The sequence below is a fragment of the Heloderma suspectum genome, chromosome 9, assembly GCF_057233095.1.
Source record: "Heloderma suspectum isolate Gila_16-S chromosome 9, 16-S_ref, whole genome shotgun sequence".
Taxonomy (NCBI): Eukaryota; Metazoa; Chordata; class Lepidosauria; order Squamata; family Helodermatidae; genus Heloderma; species Heloderma suspectum.
The window spans coordinates 36,051,004-36,072,160 of NC_139466.1; the positions used below are offsets into that span (position 1 = coordinate 36,051,004).

The 21,157-nt window shown below is 44.5% G+C and overlaps 1 protein-coding gene across 1 annotated transcript in view; it reads left to right on the forward strand.

Annotated features, from left to right (window-relative positions):
* COL4A5 (collagen type IV alpha 5 chain) overlaps nucleotides 1-21,157 on the forward strand; it is a 186,331-nt gene that overhangs the window by 88,822 nt on the left and 76,352 nt on the right. Inside the window, exons 10-20 of the mRNA XM_084814113.1 lie at nucleotides 4,045-4,107; nucleotides 4,812-4,847; nucleotides 4,948-4,989; nucleotides 5,095-5,187; nucleotides 8,632-8,685; nucleotides 8,781-8,837; nucleotides 12,032-12,076; nucleotides 12,177-12,230; nucleotides 12,330-12,371; nucleotides 16,246-16,378; nucleotides 18,660-18,833. Of these exons, the coding sequence (XP_084670239.1) occupies nucleotides 4,045-4,107; nucleotides 4,812-4,847; nucleotides 4,948-4,989; nucleotides 5,095-5,187; nucleotides 8,632-8,685; nucleotides 8,781-8,837; nucleotides 12,032-12,076; nucleotides 12,177-12,230; nucleotides 12,330-12,371; nucleotides 16,246-16,378; nucleotides 18,660-18,833 (793 nt within the window). The remainder of the gene's footprint in view (nucleotides 1-4,044; nucleotides 4,108-4,811; nucleotides 4,848-4,947; nucleotides 4,990-5,094; nucleotides 5,188-8,631; nucleotides 8,686-8,780; nucleotides 8,838-12,031; nucleotides 12,077-12,176; nucleotides 12,231-12,329; nucleotides 12,372-16,245; nucleotides 16,379-18,659; nucleotides 18,834-21,157) is intronic.

Here is a 21,157-nt window from a genome sequence, read left to right on the forward strand (position 1 = left end):
TCTTTGGCTGCAAAGGACATAATCAATCTGATTTCGATATTGACCATCTGGTGATGTCCATGTGTAGAGTCACCTCTTGTGCTGTTGGAAAAGAGTGTTTGCTATGATCAGCGTGTTCTCTTGGCAAAACTCTATTAGCTTTTGTCCTGCTTCATTTTGTACACCAAGGCCATGCTTGCCTGTTATCCCGGTGATTTCTTGACTTCCTACTTTAGCATTCCAATCCCCTATGATGAAGAGGACATCTTTTTTTGGTGTTAGTTCTAGAAGGTGTTGTAGGTCTTCATAGAATCGATCAACCTCAGCTTCTTCGGCATCGGTGGTTGGGGCATAGACTTGAATGACTGTGATGTTGAATGGTTTGCCTTGGATTCGTACTGAGATCATTCTGTCGTTTTTGAGATTGTACCCCAGTACTGCTTTTCCCACCCTTTTGTTGACTATGAGTGCTACTCCATTTCTTCTAAGGGATTCTTGCCCACAATAGTAGATATGATGGTCACCTGAATTAAATTCGCCCATGCCTGTCCATTTTAGTTCGCTGATTCCCAAGATGTTGATGTTCAATCTTGCCATCTCACGTTTGACCACCTCCAGCTTGCCTTGATTCATTGATCTGACATTCCAGGTTCCTAAACAATATTGTTCTTTACAGCATCGGATTTTCTTTTCACCACCAGACACATCCACAGCTGAGTGTCCTTTCGGCTTTGGCCCAGCTGCTTCATTCTTTCTGGCGCTACTTGGAAATACCCTCTGCTCTTCCCCAGTAGTATATTGGACACCTTCCGACCTGAGGGTCTCATCTTCCAGCGTCATCTCTTTTAGCCTTGTGATACGTTCCATGGGGTTTTCTTGGCAAGAATACTGGAGTGGGTTGCCATTTCCTTCTCCAGTGGACCACATTTTGTCAGAACTCTCCGCCATGACCTGTCCATCTTGGGTGGCCCTGCACGGCATAGCTTATGGCTTCACTGAGTTACGCAAGCCCCTTCGCCACAAAAAGGCAGTGATCCATAAAGGGGCAACGGTCTTATAGGCCCCTTCCAACCCTACAATTCTATGATTCCATCACTTTAAAAAAAAAAACAAACTCAGGTTCTTTCTATCCTGTTTATGAATAAATTTGAGAGTTTGGGTAAGTTCTTATCAAAAAATGACCTGAAGCAAACTCTTATCCATCCCCACTTAAAGGGATCCGCAGATTTATTTATTTTTTCTAGTACAGTTCTGGAGCCTTTTAAATTGCAGCTGCATGAAGGAGCCACAAGGAGGCAGCTGAATGCTAGGGAAAGCTGCTGCCTGCAGTCAGACGGTTGGCTCGTCTTAGTAGAAACATGTGCATGGTAGGTGTCTGTTGTCCAAGGTGCGCTTCTGGGCCTTGCTGTTCAGTTCTGTGGCATGGGCAGAAAGGAGCACATACGGAGTTCGCAGGCCTCTGTTTTGAACTATGAGATCCACAGCAGTTGCTTCCAAAAGTAAATGGCTTTGCTTGCATTGTCCTAACAAAACGACTCACTGCTTCCTCCTGCTTTCTGACTCTTCCACCATTCCATGGATTTGTTTACAGCAGGGGCAGGCAACTTGCAGCCTGCTAATTTTGGCCTTCTTAATGTCCCGTAGCAGCTCGCTGTTGCAATTCAGTGGCAAACCACCATCTATTTATTTTTTGGCTGACAAATACAGCAGTGCAGGAGTGCAGTCTATTGTGGGGGGGCCCTCTGGGGCGGGGGCAAAAGTGGCCCCTGGGCCCCCCAAATTTGCCCATCCTGGGTTTACAGTATTGCTACAGGCACATCAAGTAACTCTTCTCTTTTCTCAGTTGATCATTTTCAGTAGAGGTATATTTAACTGATTTATTTATTTTATTTTATATAAAATTATTATTAGGCTGCCTTTTAAAGGTAAAACCCTATTCTGAATTGAGCAAGGGGGGAAAGGCCAGTACAGCAATGGAACCCATTCCCTAGGGAGGTGGTGGGCTCTCCCACACTGGAGGCATTCAAGATGAAGCCGGACAGCCATCTGTCAGGGATGCTTTGACTTGGATTCCTGAATTGAGCAGGGGGTTGGACTCAGTGGTCTTATAGGCCCCTTCCAACCCTACGTTTCTATGATTCTACGTTTAGTGCCATTCCATTATTTGTTCCCATGTGAGCTGAAGCTGTCAGAGGTCTGTCTAACCCAAAGGTGAAAAGCCTCTGGCCTTTCAGAGGTTGTTGGAAGTCAACTCCAATCATCCCTGACAATTTGCCATGCTGGCTGGAACTGATGGGAGCTGGAATCCAGTGACATCTGGTTCCGCACCCCTTCTCTAAACCATTCATTTTCAGTGCGAACACCAACAGAGTGTTCTCATTGGAACTCTCTCTGTGCTGCTCATTCCCATGTCAGGAATGAATCTGACATTGTGGAGATGTCTAGCGGCTCAGATTCAGAATGGGAACAGCCAGAACAGGGGGAGGCTCCCTCCCTACTGAGCTCAGATATGGCAAGGCCTTCTTCCCAAGAGCTTGACACACAGATGGCTCAGCCTGAATGCCCCCCCCTTTTCCACCTCCATGAGAAGCCAGGTTTCGGGGGAGAAGGTGAGTGATGGGCATGACTTGAGGGATGTCAGGGTCCATCGCAGAGCGAAGCGGGAAAAATTAGAGGCGGAGTTCAGACACTCCACCAGGTTGGCTACATGTGAAAGCCTACTTAGGAGGGAGCCACCGTAAGGGAGGGGCATCCCTGCAAAGCTAGGCTGGCCGAGAAGTTCTTGCTGAGACTGCTGGCAACTTCTCGAACTTCCACTTCGGCTTCTCTATTGATATTTGTAATTGTGTGGAGTAGCTGTTTCCACTGTAGTCTGAGAGTTTCCTAGAATTTTCATTTGTAAGAAAGCTAGTTGTTAACTAATAAAGTAGTGAGCCTGAAGCCTGGTATCCTGGACTGTGTGGATGGCAAAGGGGGAGGACGAAGAAAAGTGACATCCCCCTGCATAAGGGAAAACAGACAAATGGGAGCGTGGCGATGAAATGCCTAAGAGAAAGACTCTGATGGAGCTGCTACCCCTGTTCACAATGGAGAGGAAGGGACTAAAGATTCCCAAGGCTCAAGTGGGAGGCAGTTCTTGAAGAACATGATACAGGGAAGGTAGCATTAGCACACCCTTCGAAATTTCACAGCTGGAGAGAGGGACGTTCTTGAAACATGCCCATTCTCACACTACGGTCCACTGCCCAAGGCCTCCTGCCCACCTCAGTGCCCACTGCTGAAGGCTGTGCTCCACCAGCTCCATGCTATATTTGTTTACTCTGTAAATGCAGAAGTGAAGAGGAGTCTCTTCTTTGGCTTTAAGATATGCAAGAAAAACATCTGTCCTCTCCCAGAACTGTTAACTCAGGAGCCTGTTCTTCTGAGGACAAAGGATCAAGATCCTAGATCATCACATGGGGCTTGGAAGTACATGAAGTAACACACACGACCATCTAGAGAAGTTCCCCCACAAAAGATAATTAAATCCAGTGCACATTTACCTAAGTGCACATTTGTTCAGCTCTGTACCCCAATGCAAGGGCAGGCAACCTTTTTGGGCCCATGGGCACATTGAGTAATTTGAGAAACTGCCCTGGGCACCACCACAAAATGGGTGTGCTGCAGAGGAAAGCATCGCCCCGCAACCCCTACCACCTTCATTTCCGAAGAACGTCTGTGAGCCCCACGTGTGGTCCAGAGGAATTCATGGGCAAAGAAGATGGGAGCAGCTAGGGACCGTCCCTTTTGCTTTGAAGCAATCCCATCTGCCAGTAAGAAACTTCGACATTTAAAATAAATAAACAGGGAGGGGGACGGTACCTTGGTGGGCACCAAGAAAGGTGTCAGAGGGTGCACTGGTTTTTACATTGGTTTACTTTTGTGCCCATGGGTGCTGCATTGCCTCCGCCTGCCCTAGAGGTTGTCTAACGCGGACACTGCTCTTCCCACCGTATCCACAGTCTTTTTCTCACGTGGTGCCTGCTAGCAAAGCAACTGTGACAGTTTCTCCTCTCCTTCCTGCAGGGCTCACCAGGTCTCACTGGAGCACAAGGCCCAGTCGGTCCTCCCGGGCCACCAGGTTTGATGGTATGTTGCCTTGATGACCGCTGCCTAGCTTGCAGAATGAGTAAGTGGTGCCAGTCAAGGGTCAGAGCTGCTGAACTGGAGTTTCTCTAGTGCTTTTGGAAGCAGTGGGGCAAAGAGGCTGAGCAAACTACTGTGCTGGTTCTGTCCACATTTCTTTTGTCCTACTCAGCATAATGGGGCTGCTTCTGCATTGTGAACAATAAGAGCTATTAGGGAGGATGGAAGGGAGGTTCCAGATTTGTATCTGTGTTCCGGTTTACAAAGTTTTGTCTGTGGAAGAACCGCACCATTTCCCTTGGTGCACAAAGTTCCCTTACGCTCATGTTCCTGGAGCTGAGTATGATCACAGGTACAGAAAAAAATGGCTCCCACACCATTATGGAGAAGTAGAACATTTACATAATAAAAACTGATGTGTTAATACAAATAGCAAACATTCTAAAAACAAAAACAAAGGCAAAAACCAGCATGAGACAAAACCTACAACACAGAATTGCAGGGTCCGGTAAAACGTAATCAGGAGAAGGCCAAAGTAGATAAGTAAGTTTTCAGGGCCTTCCTAAAAGCTTGCAATCATGGGGCCTGGCAGACCGCCGATGGCAACTCATTCCATTTCATGTTTCTCAAAATTACCAGCCTTGGATTTATTTTGCATGGTTACAGAACTAATCCTGGAAAATGACGGATGTGTTTCTCATTTGCAGGGACATCCTGGTCAACCAGGATTACCAGGCCCTAAGGTATACTGTACTTTACAGCTTTTACATTGGTTTACTTTTGTTCACCTCTTTGTACTTAGTTTGTTATTATTACTGTTATTCTTTTTGTAACTCTTTTTAGGGGAATATGGGCTTGAACTTCCAAGGGCCCAAAGGAGAAAAGGTGAGTATGGAAGGTTGACCTGGCACTTCATTTTGCTGGTAGCAGCTTGTCAGATGAGAGTGGCTGATACAGCTAATATGTCTTGCTGTCTCCTGGGGGAATTAGGGGGAACAGGGACTCCAAGGACCCCCCGGGCCACCAGGACAAATCGGGGAGCAGAAGAGACCAAATGATGTGGAATTTCAGAAAGGAGATCAGGTGAGTGATTGGAGGTGGTTCCGTTGGCATTCCAAAAAGCAACAACCGTCACAGACTAGGTCCATAGGACCAAGAAGAAGAAGAAGAAGAGGAAGAGGAAGTTGTTATTACTGACAGGACATGACAATGTGGTGTATTATGACAATTATACATAGGAACCGCATGTGAAAATGGCGCATATTGTACCCCAAAACCACTATATAAGCTCAACATATATAAAAAATGAAGATATAGTAGAGTTGTTGTTGTTGATGTTTATGAGATCTCTGGATTATATCTAATTTCATTGTTTATCAAAACCAACTAAGGAATGAACCATTTCAGCTGAAAATGTCCCTCTGGTCTCTTGTATATCTCTTTCAAAACACTTTCTCTCTCTTTATTTATATATATATATATAGAGAGAGAGAGAGAGAGAGAGAGCGCAAAAAGTTAAATTAAGCAGGAAACCTTCTATCCGACAATCCAGAAGACCACCAAGAAAAATGTAATACCTGATGCCAATCATCCAGTGTATCTTAATCAAAAGAACTTCCTGAAAGGGGTTTATCATTCCCCAGAAGCTGTAATATGAAGTAAATTCTCTCCCCCCACCCCCCATGTGAATTTATTTAGTGCTTCCAATATAAAACTAAACCTTTATAATATAAAAATACTGGCCATCAGTATGAAAATCAATTCACAAGAGAATATATATATATATATATTCTCTTACATGTATGTATGTATATTTTAAACCCTAAAAAATGGCTCAGGGCTACTACTGACAAAATGTGTCAGAATAAAGATCTTATATAAGGTAATTGAAAACAGCAGCCTCTCCGTGTGACACAAGTTAAAGGTAACAACCATTTTTGTCACTGGCTATTCACACATGAGAAGACCAATTACATATGAGTAATGAACCCACAAACATTTAAAAAAGCAAAAGTAGCCCTTCCACTTGAAACAACATGTGTATAATTCTCTACAGGCACAATCCTATGCATGTTTAGACAGAAAATGTCCTACAACTCCCGGCATGCCCCAGCCAGCCACGCTGGGAGTTGTAGGACTTTTTTCTGTCTAAACATGCATAGGATTGCACTCTAAAGGTCAGGGAAACACAGATAAATCCATTTTATCATTTAGTCCTATAGGGAACATAGCAAACATATGTATCCAAAATACTTCCTGCTGAGTAAGCAACAAATCCAGAAACAGACTCCTAAAGGGGATTGGTTGATTCTGTTCCAAAGCAACAACACGAGAGAGAGAGAGAGAGAGAGAGAGAGAGTGTATGGTGATACTCCAGGAAGTGTATAATCAAAACAGCTTCCAAATTTTTATACAGATCTTACCCTTTTTAAATACTTAATTTATTTGCAATTTGATGAACTGCCTTTCGGCCCAAACGGTACCCCCAAGGCGATTTACAGTTAAAACTTGCAACAAGTAAATTTTCTTTTTTTAAAGCTTATTAAAAAAAAAAAAAACTTTAAAAACAATTTAAATTTTTTTAAAAAATTAAAACTTCAAAACTACACCAGATGGGGAGCAGGAATCAATGGAAATGGTTTTCCTTTTTTAACACCCCCCCCCCTGTGTGTGTGTGTGTGTGTGTACTTTCAGGATAAAAATAGATGGGGAAGCTTAACCCCCCCCCCCCAGCTCCTGGAGCACTGTGGCTCCAATGAGAATTGGGGTTGCACATATCTGCTCTGAAATAAATAAACCAATCACCAGTCTGCTATGCATGATTAGTAGAACATTTAGTTTGGCCCTCAGCACTGCTTGTTCACCTACCAATTGCCCTCCAGGGTAGCCATCTCCTTTGGAGTTCTGGCTCAGGAGAACCCCATCCCTGGAGCACATTGCTGTGTGCTTCCATGATGGTTACTTCCTCCCCCCCCCCCCCCGGTCTGCTGTCTTCCCATGGTGATTCTGGTAGCAGGATACGAGTGCCTCCATTTTTTGCGCCAGCTGGGATGCTGCAGGAGCTGCTGGGCTTCTCAGGTCTCTTTTTGCTCACCGTGCAGCAATGGCCGCCTGATGGTGAGTGCCTCCTCTCCCACGGGTTGCTGTTGCTGAGTGGTGGGTGGGGAGGAAGGAGAGGAGGGGAGACCAACCTGTCATACTACCTCGTTGACACACCCATCCAGTTCAGCAGGTGCTCGGATTCCAAGCCACTGATTTGGTTCACACAGAATGTTAACCCATAATTTATTTAACCCATGGTTTGTTGCCCTACCCAAGGTTTGCCTGGCACATGATCAAACAAACCACAGATTGTTTACTCAATCCCTTGGTTGTTTGTTTTGCTCCTCCTTCACCTGCTTCCTCCCTGTATCCCAAATGCCTTTGCGGCACTGTAGAGTGGTTGGGTGTTGTTTTTTTTTGCCTCTCTTGCCTTCCACCTCTGTAGCTGGTGAAACAACCCATGGTTCTGAATTCAGAGAAAGTGGAACTCATGGTTTAAACAACCCAGAATTCACAACCCAATAACAAACCTTGGGTTCTGTTTCAAGGGTTGTTTGTGGTTAACAAACAATGGTTTGTTATCATGGCTAGGTTTGCACATTACAACAACCCAGAATTCAGTGACCTATGGGTTAAATAAACCATGGGCTAGCGTTATATATGAACCAGGTCACTGACCTGGTTCACATGATCATGGAAGGGGAAGTAAGCCACAGTGGCTTATTCCCCCCTCCCCCACATGTACTGGTCGTGTATTTGGTTGGATTTGCATAATTACCCTCTTGTCATGTCATATGAACACAGCCAGGGTGGCTTGTTGCTGTGGGTAACAAGCCACCCAGAACTCATGGGCTTGTGTAGGGTTCTGGGTGGCTTGTTACCCATGGCAACAAGCCATACTGGCTGGGTTCACATGACAGGACAAGCCACACTGACGAGGGTAGTTATGCAAATCCCAGTGGCACAAGTGTGTGTGTGTGTGTGTGTGTGTGTGGTGGAAATAAGCCACTGTAGCTTATTTCCCTTCTGTGATCATGTGAGCCAGGCCACTGTATCTCCTTTAAGGCAGTGAATGGCACTGACTCCACTGTGTGCTCCTGGCGGGCACACTGTGTGTTTGTGGGACCTGAAACTGCACATCCCAATGAAAGGAGCAATGTTCCTCAGTTTGCTGTGCTCTAGCAAAGCCTCTTGCTGCCTGTTAGGCATAGTGGGAACCACCATACACTGCTGTCCACACACATAGAGAGCATCATTGCACCCAAGAACAATAGAATCATAAGTGCCGCTAGTCCTCATGGAGTATGGTAGTTTAAATCGGGGGGGGGGAATCTCAAGTTCTTCAGAGGGGGTTGAGCAGGGGGTTGGACTCGATGGTCTTATAGGCCCCTTCCAGCCCTACTATTCTGTGATTCTATTATTCAAGGGCAATGATATATTTTTTAACTACATCTTTTTCTCTACCCCTCCCCCCATGCTTGACAGGGTGTTCCAGGTGACCGAGGCCCCCCAGGACCCCCTGGGCAACCAGGTCCTCCTGTAAGTAACTTCCTTTGCAGCGTTTTTGAAGTTGTATCAGAAGACTCCAAATCCTTTGTGTGCAAGGGCTGATGGGTTGTGTTCCTTGTTTCCAGGGTCCTCCCGGTGGTGGAAAAGGTGAAAAAGGTGAGCAAGGAGAACCAGGCAAAAGAGTAAGTAACTTCTTTGAACCCAACATTTACCTTTCCAAACCATGTATAGCTTTGGGAGTTCAGGTTGGGCCACCAAATACTGGGTAAGATTTTTTTTTTTCCTTTCTCCTATGGTCTGCGAAGATGGTATGGATTGAAAGTAATACTGGATTGGACAAGTTTTCTGTGGATGAGGAGGGGCCATTGATGAGATGCCCGCATCAAACTCAGCTTTTTTTAATTTGGATTCATGAATCCAGACTAACTCCTGCTCCTTGGTTCTCTATCTGGAGTGGACACTGATAGTTATATCCAGAGAAAAAGCTGATTATCTCTACCCTACAACCAGATTTGCCAAGTGTTATCATGCTCCCACAACTGCTCAGAAATTTGCAGAAGTGTGGGTGGGCGTGCACATGTGTGTGTAAGAGGCATTTGTGCTTGAGTCACTGAGAGGCAAGGTATGCGCACCGGTGGAGTGGGTGTAAATGAAACAAAGGAAGGGCAGACCCTTAAAACAGACCATCAAAATGTACTACTATTTAACATCTTGGTACAAAAGAGTGGCATTGTGACATCTTATGCAAACCTTGGCTGATGATGAAAATGATGGAAGCCTTTAAGATCACAGAAGCATGTATACAAACAGTCTAATGCTTTCAGACTCATTTCAGACGTAATGAGGAACTGTGGTTTCCCATTATATCAACAAGCCCATATGAGCCTTGGGCTCACTTCCTCCCCCTCCCTTCTCCTTCTCTTTTGTGACTGATGGAGGAGCTCGGTAGATTCATTTGTGGCTTACAGGTCCTTGTGATAATTGAAACAGGGAACTCTGGTTTGTTTGAACTATGTTTAGAGAAGGCAAACCAGGATTGAACTATGTTTTTAGATTAGAGGTGGGCAACTTGTGGCCCTCCAGACATTTTGGCCTACAACTCCCATCAGCCCTAGCCAGCATAGCCAACCCTGCCTTTCCACCAAGAAAATGGCACTCAAGCCAGAGGGCCACAAGCTACCCGCCCCTGTTTTAGATCCTGGTTTGTTCTCACAAGCTAGAGTTTCAACAAACCACAGTTTCCCAGACATCCAAACTCAGGAACTGTAGTTTGTTTAAAACCCAAAGGGAAAGCTTTCAGTCTCCTTGCAGCTGTGAAAGAGGAGGAGAAGGTAGGGGAGAGCACGTCTGCCCAAAGCTTGTGCAAGATCAGTCATGTAGCAGGAAACTAAGCCACTGGAAACTGTCCTGGACCTAAATCACATACCAAGGAAACAGTCCCAATATTTTTGTATGATATATGAGCCCATGCTCCTAGCTATCCTGCAGCATGGTGCCTATCCAAATGCAAATCCAAATGGAGGCCTCCCTCTCTCTTGGTTGCTGCTCAGAAGTATTGCCAAGTACTACATCCTGCCATAACCTCCTTCCCCTACATTTTGTTGGTTGGTAAATTTCCACTGTATGATGAAGTTTGTGAGACCTTCTGAGCGCTGTATTGCTCAGTGGAAGGCAGGGATGTAATTTCTTTTCTAAATAAATAAACATGAGTCAGCAGTGACTTCAGGTGTATTGAAGGGTAACTTTCTCTAATGAAGCTGTGCTGAACAAATAACCTTAGAGGGTTTTCAATCTGCCTTTAGATCAGCCTTCCCTGGCCATGTTAGGGTCCAACCCATCTGGAGGTTGGTAAAATCTGCTTTAGATCATTATGATATTGAGACAGGAAGACAGTGAAGGAACACTGATATTCATATGAAGACTTTCTAACAGATGCAGATCTCTGCAGGATTTCTTATTGCTTTCTTTTTGTTTTGGGGTGTCTATGTCCATCCCCCCTACAATAAGAGTGGCTACATAACTTGTTTTAAGAGCTTGGAATCAATACATGTTTTCCAGCTGGCACCTGAGCTAGGGTGGCCAGGTGTCCTCTTTTACAGAGGACAGTCCCCTATTTAAAGGGCTGACAGAGGACCATCCTCTCTTTGAAGGCGTCCTGTGTTTGAAGCACTGGCCAGTCCTATTCCAGTTTAAAAATAAAGAACCATAAGAACACTTGGCCAGCAGCAGACTGAACAGGCAGGTACACAGGTCATCTGGCCCCAGTCTTCCATGCTCTGGTGAGATGTACCGTATCTCTATTTAAAGTACAAGCATTCTTTCCAAATTTGCATCTATAAATGTCCTCTTTTATCCTCTTTTTTGGCGATTCATAAGTGGCTGCCTTACTTGTCCCAGACTGAAATATCCACCTGAAGAGGCCCTGTGTGAAAAAGCAAGCCTCCCGCTTTCTTCAGAGGGTAAAATGGTTCAGAGAGCCAAACTCAATGGGATGATGGTGATCTGTGATTGGATCACCTTTCTCTGCCTTCCCCAATGTGGTGCCCTCCAAATGTTTTGAACTACAACTCCTATCAGCCCCAACCATTGACCACGCTGGCTAGGGCCAATAGGCATTGTTATCGAAAACATCTGGAGGGCACCGTGTGGGTGAAGGCTGACCTATCTCTTTAAATGTTTGTTAAAAAGCAGCCAAGTGGGGGGCCTGAAAGGTATCAGGGCCATGTTGCTGGAGGAAGAGAGGCATACCCATAAATGTTGGGGCAGGGGCTTTACCTCAGGAACATGGCACAGGAGGGGGGAAGAGTTATGTCTGCCCCCTCAGCACCATGGTCCCAACTGAGTGCCTCCCCCAGGGCTTCTTTTTTGTTTGCTTGTTTGTTTTTAAGAAGAGACAGGCTACCTGTCAGGCTCTGACTCGATATAAGGCAGCTTTCTCTGTTCTGATTTAAATCAGCCCTTTATTTAGAATCACAAGGACTAGAATCTTCCTAGAGCTTCAGGGGAAAGACAAAAACTGTCTTGAGTCACACCGTGCTTTCTTTATGAAAGCTACCTTGGGAATAGCATCCAAATTACATCAAAGAAAGGGCAGTCAAGATTATGGAATTGTCATTGGCTCAGCCATTGTTCTTCTGTTAACTTCCTCATCATGATTCATACCGTCATTTATTTTTTATGTTGTTGCTTTCCTGTCCTTCTTCCATTTACTCTTGCTAACTATGAGGGCCACTTGCCTGTTGATATTTACCTTGGAAGTCCTGCTGGAGAGACACATTTTGCGTTCTGTCTTAGCTACCAACAGTGCAATGTTAGTAACATCTTTGTCATACGAAGCCACTTGATTGCTTTTCAATACTCATTTGTATTTTAAAAGGGGAAACCTGGCAAGGATGGAGAAACTGGGCAGCCTGGCCTGAGTGTGAGTCTGTTACATTTTTCTTTTTTTACATATAATGATTTTGCACTGGTTAAATATTTTGAGGACTGATCTCTCTCTCAATCTCTCTCTCTCTCTCAAGGGTTTGCCCGGTGATCGTGGTACACCTGGCTTTCCAGGAAGAGATGGGGAAAAAGTGAGTGTGTTTTGCAATTCAGAATCTTCATATGCATGTACATACACTTCGTGATCAATGTTCCCACTAATATTAAACTTGTTGAAATTGTGTTGATAGGGTCAGAAAGGTGATATCGGTCCACCTGGTCCTCCTGGACGTGTAAGTTTCTGGCCATTCAGTCTGTCTCTTCACTTAAGTGCTACTCTGCTGTTATTTTTCCATGTTAATGATGGTAATTTTATTTATCCTTTTCTTCATCTTTTTCGTTTTAGAATTGTTGAATGCTACAAAGTAGTACCGTATATTAGATATGCTCCAAAATATCAGTTTGCAAGTATTTACCAATATGTCAGATTCATAACTTTTCCCCAAATGAAAAAGTGGAGGGAGCAGTGCTGTGGGCTCTGGACCGAGTCTTGGGGGGCGGGCATAGGATAGTTCAGATTCCTGGATCTGAGGTCGGAGCCACCACTCCAACTTTGGAGCCAGGAATTTGAGCTCCCCTCCTCCACACCCTCCCCCTCACAACCGGTGTGGAGAGAACCACACTGGCTGCCTTTCTGAAGTCACAAAGGTGACCTTGAAGAGGACTGAAAGGGGGCGTGCCAGTGGTCAGGGAGGGGAGGGGACTCAGAAGGCTGGGTTATGCCATATATCCCCAGGCCTCCCCAGCCTCCTTCCCTCCCACTCCGCAGAGCCCCATCTAGACAGGCAAAAAAGCTAAAATGCGGAGCAGGAGGAATGCAGAGGTGAAAATCACCTCCTCCACTCCTCCTGCTCTGCATTGGATGGCCGTAAGCCCCTGAGTTTGGTGGCTTACAGCCATCCCCATAAGATTGTGCTCTAAATTATACTTTTTCATTTAGGACATATCTTGAAATATTTACTGACATTGTGAAGATATTACCATCTCCATCTGATAGCAATATCTGTTCTAATATGCTAAAACGTGATTTTATACCTTGATCTTAGTGGCTTTTCCCTACCTTCACAAAACCTAATCAAATAATAACGTTATTTCCGTGGTGTGGGAAACTTCACATTAAAAGAATGCAATGAAACCATATCTAAACCATTTCACATTAAATCATTGTTGAATGAATTGGGCCACAATCTCACACAGAAATGAAAGTGGTGGGCTTACGTATATCTAATTCTACCTTGAGGTGTGGTTTTGGCAGAAAAGTCCAAGCATTGCTGCTTATGAAGATGTCTCTGATTGAGACTTTCAAAGGATCAAGGCAATTCAAAAGACCCTGAAATGAAGTCATTTCCACTTAAAAAAAAATAAATTTGGAGGGTCATGATTTGATGAGCATCGCATAAATATATGTATTTTAGAAATTATTAAAAGAGTGTCTTTGATGGATGCTTTTTGAATTCAGTTTTAAGATGTTTCATTCTATTTAGCATCTAACAGTATTAACAGAAATCTACTATCTTTGTGTTTTTCTGTGTTTCTATTTTTGTCAACTGGTGTTGACTATTATTATTGTACTGCATTATGTATTCAACAATAAAACTAAAAGCTTGAAAGAGCACTTAAATGGGGGGAAAACAGAAGGAGGAGGAAAAATGCACAAAATAGGCAGAATAGCTATTCCTTCATTCTTGCTAAATTTGACAGTAATGACCCGGTTTACACGTTGGCAGCAACCCATGGTTAACAAACTGTGGCTTGTTGAAAATTTATTTATTTTTATTTTTGCATTTATATCCCGCCTTTTCTCCTCTTGCAGGGAACCCAAGGCGGCTTACATCACCCTCCTCCTCTCCATTTTATCCTCACAACAACAACCCTGTGAGGTGGGTTGGGCTGACAGTCTGTGACTGGCCCAAAGTCACCCAGTGAGCTTTCATGGCCGAGTGGGGACTAGAACCCGGATCTCCCGGCTCCCAGTCCAACACTCTAGCCACCTCATCACACATGCATCCACCCACTTCTGCCGTGCTAAACATCCTAGGGACACCCCATCCCTGGATTGTTTACATCACATCGGAACCCAGAACTCTGGGTTGTTGGGGGATGAACTACCAAGAGTTTGTTCCCACCATGGACGTTGCGTCCCTGGATTGTTTATCGTGAAGGAGGTGGGTGGGGACACAAGAACCAGCGCACACACTGGCTTGCTGCTGCTGCATTTTCAACAACCCACGCTTTGTTAACCATGGGTTGTTGCCAGCATGTGAATTGGGTCAGTGTTTAACGTCTGATGACTGTCTTTTTAAGATGAGTGTTGGGTGGTGTTTGATACAGTGATATAAGTTCTCTGTAATTGGTGGCAATTAGACTTGACAACCACACATTATCTTTCCGTTTTGATTTTGAAGCATTTCTGTGACTCAAAAGTTTTGTCTAGTCTTATAGGAACGGAAATTGGACTGGTAAAAGACATGAGTTACCAAAACAAATGCCGTTAGTCATATATATCAGCAGCAGCTAGATAGAGAGTAGTATATCTGGAAATGAAATACCAAACATACATAATTGACTTGTATGGGCAGGCCAAAAATATTCCTGGGAAATCTGTGTTTAACCAGCATTGCTGGAATATGAAGAAGATTCTAGGTGAATACTGATGGCCATTTCTCAGGTGCTGGATATACAGCCACATAGGAGTCGGGTCACTTGTAGCATCTGCCCAGGTTCTGAGGAGAAGTTTCATGCTTCACTACTTCCCCAGACTTCTAATCAGCTGTGGATGTGTAGACAGACCTTCACCACATTGGCAGATGTTATATAGGGCTGGATCCCTACCTAGCTCTATCTGTGTCCTCACGATGGTAAGTTACTTCTTGGGAAATGGTCATCTGTATTCACAAGTTACCTTTTTGAAATTTTTTTAAAATGCCATAAAACTTGAATGTATGTGGCAGAATTGAGGGTATATGTTAACTCTAGTGCAGCGGAGGCTGGTGGCTCTGATGTCAGTGGGGCGGTGAATCTGCTCCGGGTTTCAGTCAGAACTCTAAAGGAGCTCTCCAAAGTGCTCCTTTAGCATTCGGACCAGTTTGGACTGAAACCTGGGGCAGATTCACTGCCCCACTGACATCGGAGCCACCAGCCTCCACTGCTCTGGTGGTAGGATTAAAATTCTGGTGGAAATTCTTCAAATAGAATGTGTAAGTGTTGAGCTGTCTGGGTTTCATTGGATGACACCGTTCCCTGATCTGGTGCATACACTTCAAGGAGAACACTCTCCACGCACCTTGGTGCACCTTGCCCCAATTCTAGTGTCTCTGTTGAGCCATAGCATTTGAATATGGCCTGTGCACATAAAATCCCATGGACGTGGTCTGACCTCATGTGGTCAATTTCCTGGATAAAATCCACTAGACAACAGTATAATCTAGCACTAAGCTTATTGGATCTGATGCACATAGACCAGCCTTCCCCAACCTGGTTTCCCCCAGATGTTTTGGACTACAACTCTCAGCATTTGTGACCATTGGCCATACTAGCTGGAGCTGATGGGAGTTGGCCAAAAACATCTGGAGGGCACCATAATCAAATGTGGAGGTGTTGGAAGCAGAGGAAGCGCACGGGTCAGGAGAAACAGCAGGTGCACTCTTGCTACCCTCCATGTGTATGGCATGGATGGGGAAGAAGTATTGTCTGATCTGGATGCTTGTATTTAGAGAATTGAATTAGGACTGGGGAGACCCAGGTTCAAATCCCCACTGAGCCATGAACCTCCCTGATGACCTTGGACCAGTCACTACCTCTCAGCCTAACCTCTACCTCACAGGGTTGTTGTGAGGACAAAACTGGGGGCATGTACTGGCTTGAGCTCCTTGAAGGAAGGGTGAGATTTAAAAAGGTATATATGTTCTATCACATGACTTTTGGACAGCTACCAAACTTGCAGCCTTCACAGTCTATTAATTATTGTTCTTTGGTGTTCATTTTATTGAAGTTAGCATCATAAAACTATTTCAGTCAAGAGTCTTAATTTAGCTTGGCATTCCATGTTTCCTCTGTCATTCTCTATTTGTACAACTTTTCTTTTTCTTGGTTCATGGAATATACCAGGTAATTCCAAGGCCAGATACTGGTATAACAGTGGGACCAAAAGGTAGCAAAGGTTTGCCAGGATTTCCTGGAGAAAAAGGCGAGCGTGGCTATCCAGGCCGAGATGGACCCCCCGGCCTGCCAGGCCCCCCAGGTAAGACAACAAGAGTCTTCAATATCTAGAGCAATATCTAGAGCAAACATTATCTCCTCCATCCGCCCCACAAAGCAAATCCCAGCTTCAGAAGAGAGGTTTTCTTCAGGACCACAGCAGGGAAGGAAAAGGTTGAATTTCCCCTCCATGTTTGTTCTGACCCCATTAATTACCAGTTGAGTTATTTGTTAAATAAAAAACAAACAAACCTGGCACATTGGATGCAATGTCTAATGTCACGTGTAGGTTGCCCTTAATTGGCATGTGCAGAGCAAAAGCAGAGGGCCTAAACAAATGTGACATAGATCTCCTGACCTGTGGTGGTGGGTTTTTTTAACTTGAAAGTAATTTCTGGGGCCTCTGAGTTTGCATGCAGCAACACTGAGTTTCCCCCTGAGAGCTTCTCCAAAATGGAAGTACGGAGTTCCTCCTTTTACCCATTATTGCTAATGCTTCATCTTTCAGTAACAAGGCAGAATGTTAGTCTATAGGCCATCTGTTAGGGGCTTCTCACTTTTTCTGAGTCCTGGGGTTATCCCTGCTTTGACTTCATTTCACCTGTATAATAATGGAAGTGATGTGGGTGGTCATGGTCACTGGTTTAGATGTGACAGTTCTAGAAAGGCTGGGGAAGGCAGTTGAGGCTGGTGGTCTAGGGGTGCAGTTGACTCCTCCACAACCAAGGTCCACAAAATACATATTAGTTCACATTATTCTTAAACAAAATAAAAGTCTTGCTGCATGTTGTCTTAACTGTCCATGAATAACTTTGTGGACATAACAGTTAAATATACCTGTAAGCAATTTTAAGGACCAAACGATGTTAACTGTGTGTGTTATAATAACCAAAAAGTGTTTCCAAAATTTTCAATTAGTCTTGGGGGGCACCTTCTCACTTGTCAACCTTCTCATTACAGCAGGCATAGTATCACCTCTGCTTGCATCCACTTTGGTGTTACTCGTGTTTTCCCTTGACTCTGAGGCCACATCTTTCTTGTATTGTGTGTTTCCCAAAATCATTGTTTCTGATCCATCCAAATGCTGTCACTACTTCATATTATTCTTGTACAAAAATACTTTGTGTAGAAAGTATCTGGTTTCCAGAAGGAAAATGGTACTAGAGACATGAAGTGATGTGGAACTTGTGTCTGGGAGGTCTTGCTGTCCAGATCACAGATATTAAGATCTATTATCATGGTGGTCTTGCTTTGACCTTTGGAGCATGCTGCTAACATTGGTTGGATTCAGTTTTAGTCATACTTAGAGTAGACCCATTGAAATCATTGGGACTTCCATTAGTCATGACTAATATACTTAGACCCATTGACTTCAGTGGGTCTGTTCTAAGTATGACTATGCCTGGATCCAGCCCAGCATGTGTTTTGACTATGGTTAGACAGTTCGCATTGTATTTTAATTTAGCTTAACTTTTATTTTTCTTAATCAAAACTGTATTTTGAAATTGTAGCTATTGATCTCATATATAAAACATCTTAATAAAAACATCTTTTATTTAGATGTTTGTGTCTGCTTCTGGCAGAATGTAAAGCATATCGTGTCAATGGAAGTGCAGGTTCAGGAAAAGTTTTTTCCTTATTGTTAAATAAATTTCAGCCTCCTCTTTAATCAAATATTGTTAAAAAGTTAGGAAACAGGTTGTAGGAAAGGGGACTATTCACATATTTATTGAAATGTCATCCTTTCTCACTTACCGCCTCTTGCTAATTCCCTTCCTTGTCTTTTTGCGGCTTGCATTCCTCATGTTTAGCTCCAAGGCCCAAGATTCCACATCCATTCTAACTGAAAAGCTTTTGGTATACCTAAAACTCAATTTGTGGGCCTGTCAATGCTTGCCAAGGAGTGCTCATTTTAAACTCCTAAACCATCTGAGAAAGGATACAGCCTTTTCTAGACTGACCATTGGCTCCTTTCATAAAGATGTCATAATTTTAAAGCACAGAGATCCTGGCTGTATTCATATGTAATGCTGAACCATGGTTTAGTGTTACAAAAATGAGCTTAACCTCCCACCAAGTTCATGCACTCCCCTGCCCCCTCCTCTGTTGTGGCTGCGAGGAGGAGATCAGAAGATTTTGCTTCCGTTTTAGATTAACCACAGTTTAGTGTGTTCTCCAAACCCTTAACTGCATCTATGGTGGAATCTGGCTTGTTTTCACTAACCATTGTTAAGATTAACTGCAGTTCAGACAACATGGCAAGCTGTGTTTTAGAAATCTGTCTGAACCAGCCCACTGAGAACCTAGATCTTTTCCTACTGCAGGAATTCCAAGTGTGGGGCCTTCTGGTGCACCTGGTCTACCTGGCGAGAGAGGACAGAAGGGCGATCAAGGCCACCCTGGGATTTCCATACCGGGGCAGCCTGGAATTGATGGCCAACCTGGAGCCCCTGGCCCACCAGGGCCTCCTGGCCCACCAGGGCCAGCTTTTCCACCCCGTAAGTCACATTTTTGACTGTCAGTCAACTTCTCATATCCATTTCCTTTCTTGAACCAATAATGTAGTTGAGCTAGGGATGTATAAAAAAGGAGACAGGTGCTGAAAGTTTCTATTTATCCTTGTTAATCGAAAGCACCTCGAGGTCTGCTTTAATTTATATTAGCTTTTAGGAACTTTTCTGCTGGGCCTTTGTGGCTCATTTTACATCAGACTTCAGTATGTCAATACCAGTAGGGATCAGAAAAAATAGCTGTAAGGCTGGAAACCAAAAAAGAAACAGCTGCACCAGTTGAATTCCCAACGTGTTTCAACATGGGACTTTATCAAGGGAAAAACTCTTAGAGACTTTTCTGGAGGATTCCCTCTCCCTTACTTAGTAATCCTCCAGAAAAGTCTCTAAGATTTTTTCCTTTGATAAAGACCCATGTCGAAACACATTGGGAATTCAACTGGTGCAGCTGTTCCTTTTTTGATTTTGGTAAGTGTTCCAGGGTCCCTGTAACTGGCACTGAAAAAAAAATATATTCTGAAATGGATGCTGGAGGTAGCAAATAGGAGAGGATTTCTGTTGAAGGTAGAGAGCTGTCCTTGAAGAAAAATTAGGGAGGTTGTTTCAATCCCCTGCCCCTACCCCCAAACATTAGCAGTCTGAAGATTGCATGTGCTCACTTTGTTCATCCAACCAGCGGAGGGCAACATTTGAATGTTATCCCTAGGCTGCTGAAGGATGGAACTATCTTGGCTGAGTCGAAGGGAGTGTGGCTTGCTTCCCCATAGCCAACACAAGGTCCCTTGCTCCCAGGGCTGGGGTTGGCTGCATGCTCAGTGCCAAGGATCGCAAACCAGAACCAGGCCTGGCTTCTGTCCTGCTCTATCTGGGATTCTATCCCTTCTGGGCAACAGCTCAGGCAAGGTGGCACGATGTGGAAGAAGTAGCTGGATCATGGCCGAGACTTGAGTTGATTTCAGGACCATGGACAGCACTCCTAGAGCTAATGTACTGACAGTTACTGAACTAGGAGCAACTGGATTGATAGTCCGGCTAGGAGAGCGCAAGCTCCACCCCTTCAGGGGTGCTGTATCTGGCTGTTAAAGGGCCAGCTGCCTTTTTCTGTAGGGATTGGCTTCGTCTGGGGAGTGAAGGTTGGAGGGGTGAGGAGCTGGTTGGGGACTCAGAGTCAGGGGGCAGTGGCACTTCCCAAGGGTCATGTGCATAGGACAGGAGATCTGAGGTGGTGGGCCCAAGTTCAGAAGGACCAGGGACTAGTTCTGGTGCTTCCTCGGAATCACTGTCTTTGGAGGCTCCAGTCTCCAAGAACTCCTGGTCCACTGGGTTCCCTGGAGTCACAGCGGAGGAGGGCTCTACAGAAGCTGTCACCATGTTCAGGGAGCTCATGGAGAATACCACCTGGTGTCCTGGAGGGCAGGACGCATGGGAGGGCATTTTCACATCTGCTGCTACTACTGTCGGTTTGGTGGGGCTAGTGGGAGGTGGGATTAAGGTGTGAGAGAAAACCCATGTGAGAATTGTAAAGGTAAGAGAGTGTCCTCATATATGTGTGAGAGGGGGGAAGGGGAGAGGCATCACATTGGGAGCAAAAACCAACATGAAATAAATTCATCAAATAACATTTCACATTCAGAATAAAAATGGAACCTTTTGTTGCTCATCATTTTAATATGAAAAATGTTTTGCTGAGTTGTGTTTCACAGGCACCCGTTTAGACATCATGCTAAACCGTGGTTTAATACTACATGAATGAACCTGCCTGAGCCAGAAGAAGAGACTGGAAGCATCTGTTTCCAGGCTTAAAGTAATCACTGCAGCTTGCTGTTATATCTAACAAGGATACCCAGTGGCTAGTTTGAACAGTAGTTTAATGAAACGAACCCCCTCTTGCTTTCCACTGCCACCTGTTCGTATGGTCCCAATGGTAGCAGCGATTGTACCCGCCACTGCTGGGTGTTTGTGCTCCCACCTTCTACTGGGTACCATTTTCTTCTGTGTCACCCTCTCAGAAGACATACACTGCCTGCCCTTGTTCTGGCATCTCCTGGGTAGGAAAGTTAACGTACACAACAGAAAAACGGCACCTAACATCAACGATCTAAGTTTACCCCCAACATCTTAGCTTATTTTAGGTTGGGGGGTGTGTGTCTGTAAGTGACCAATAAAAAGCAATGTACAGAATGTACAAAAGCCTTGGTGCAAATTAATACTGAAATGCCAGTTGAAAAATCTAAAATAGCACCATGGTCATTACTTCAATCAGTGACATCAAGCGATACTCGGGGGCAGAGGGAGTGATGCGAGGTTTCCCT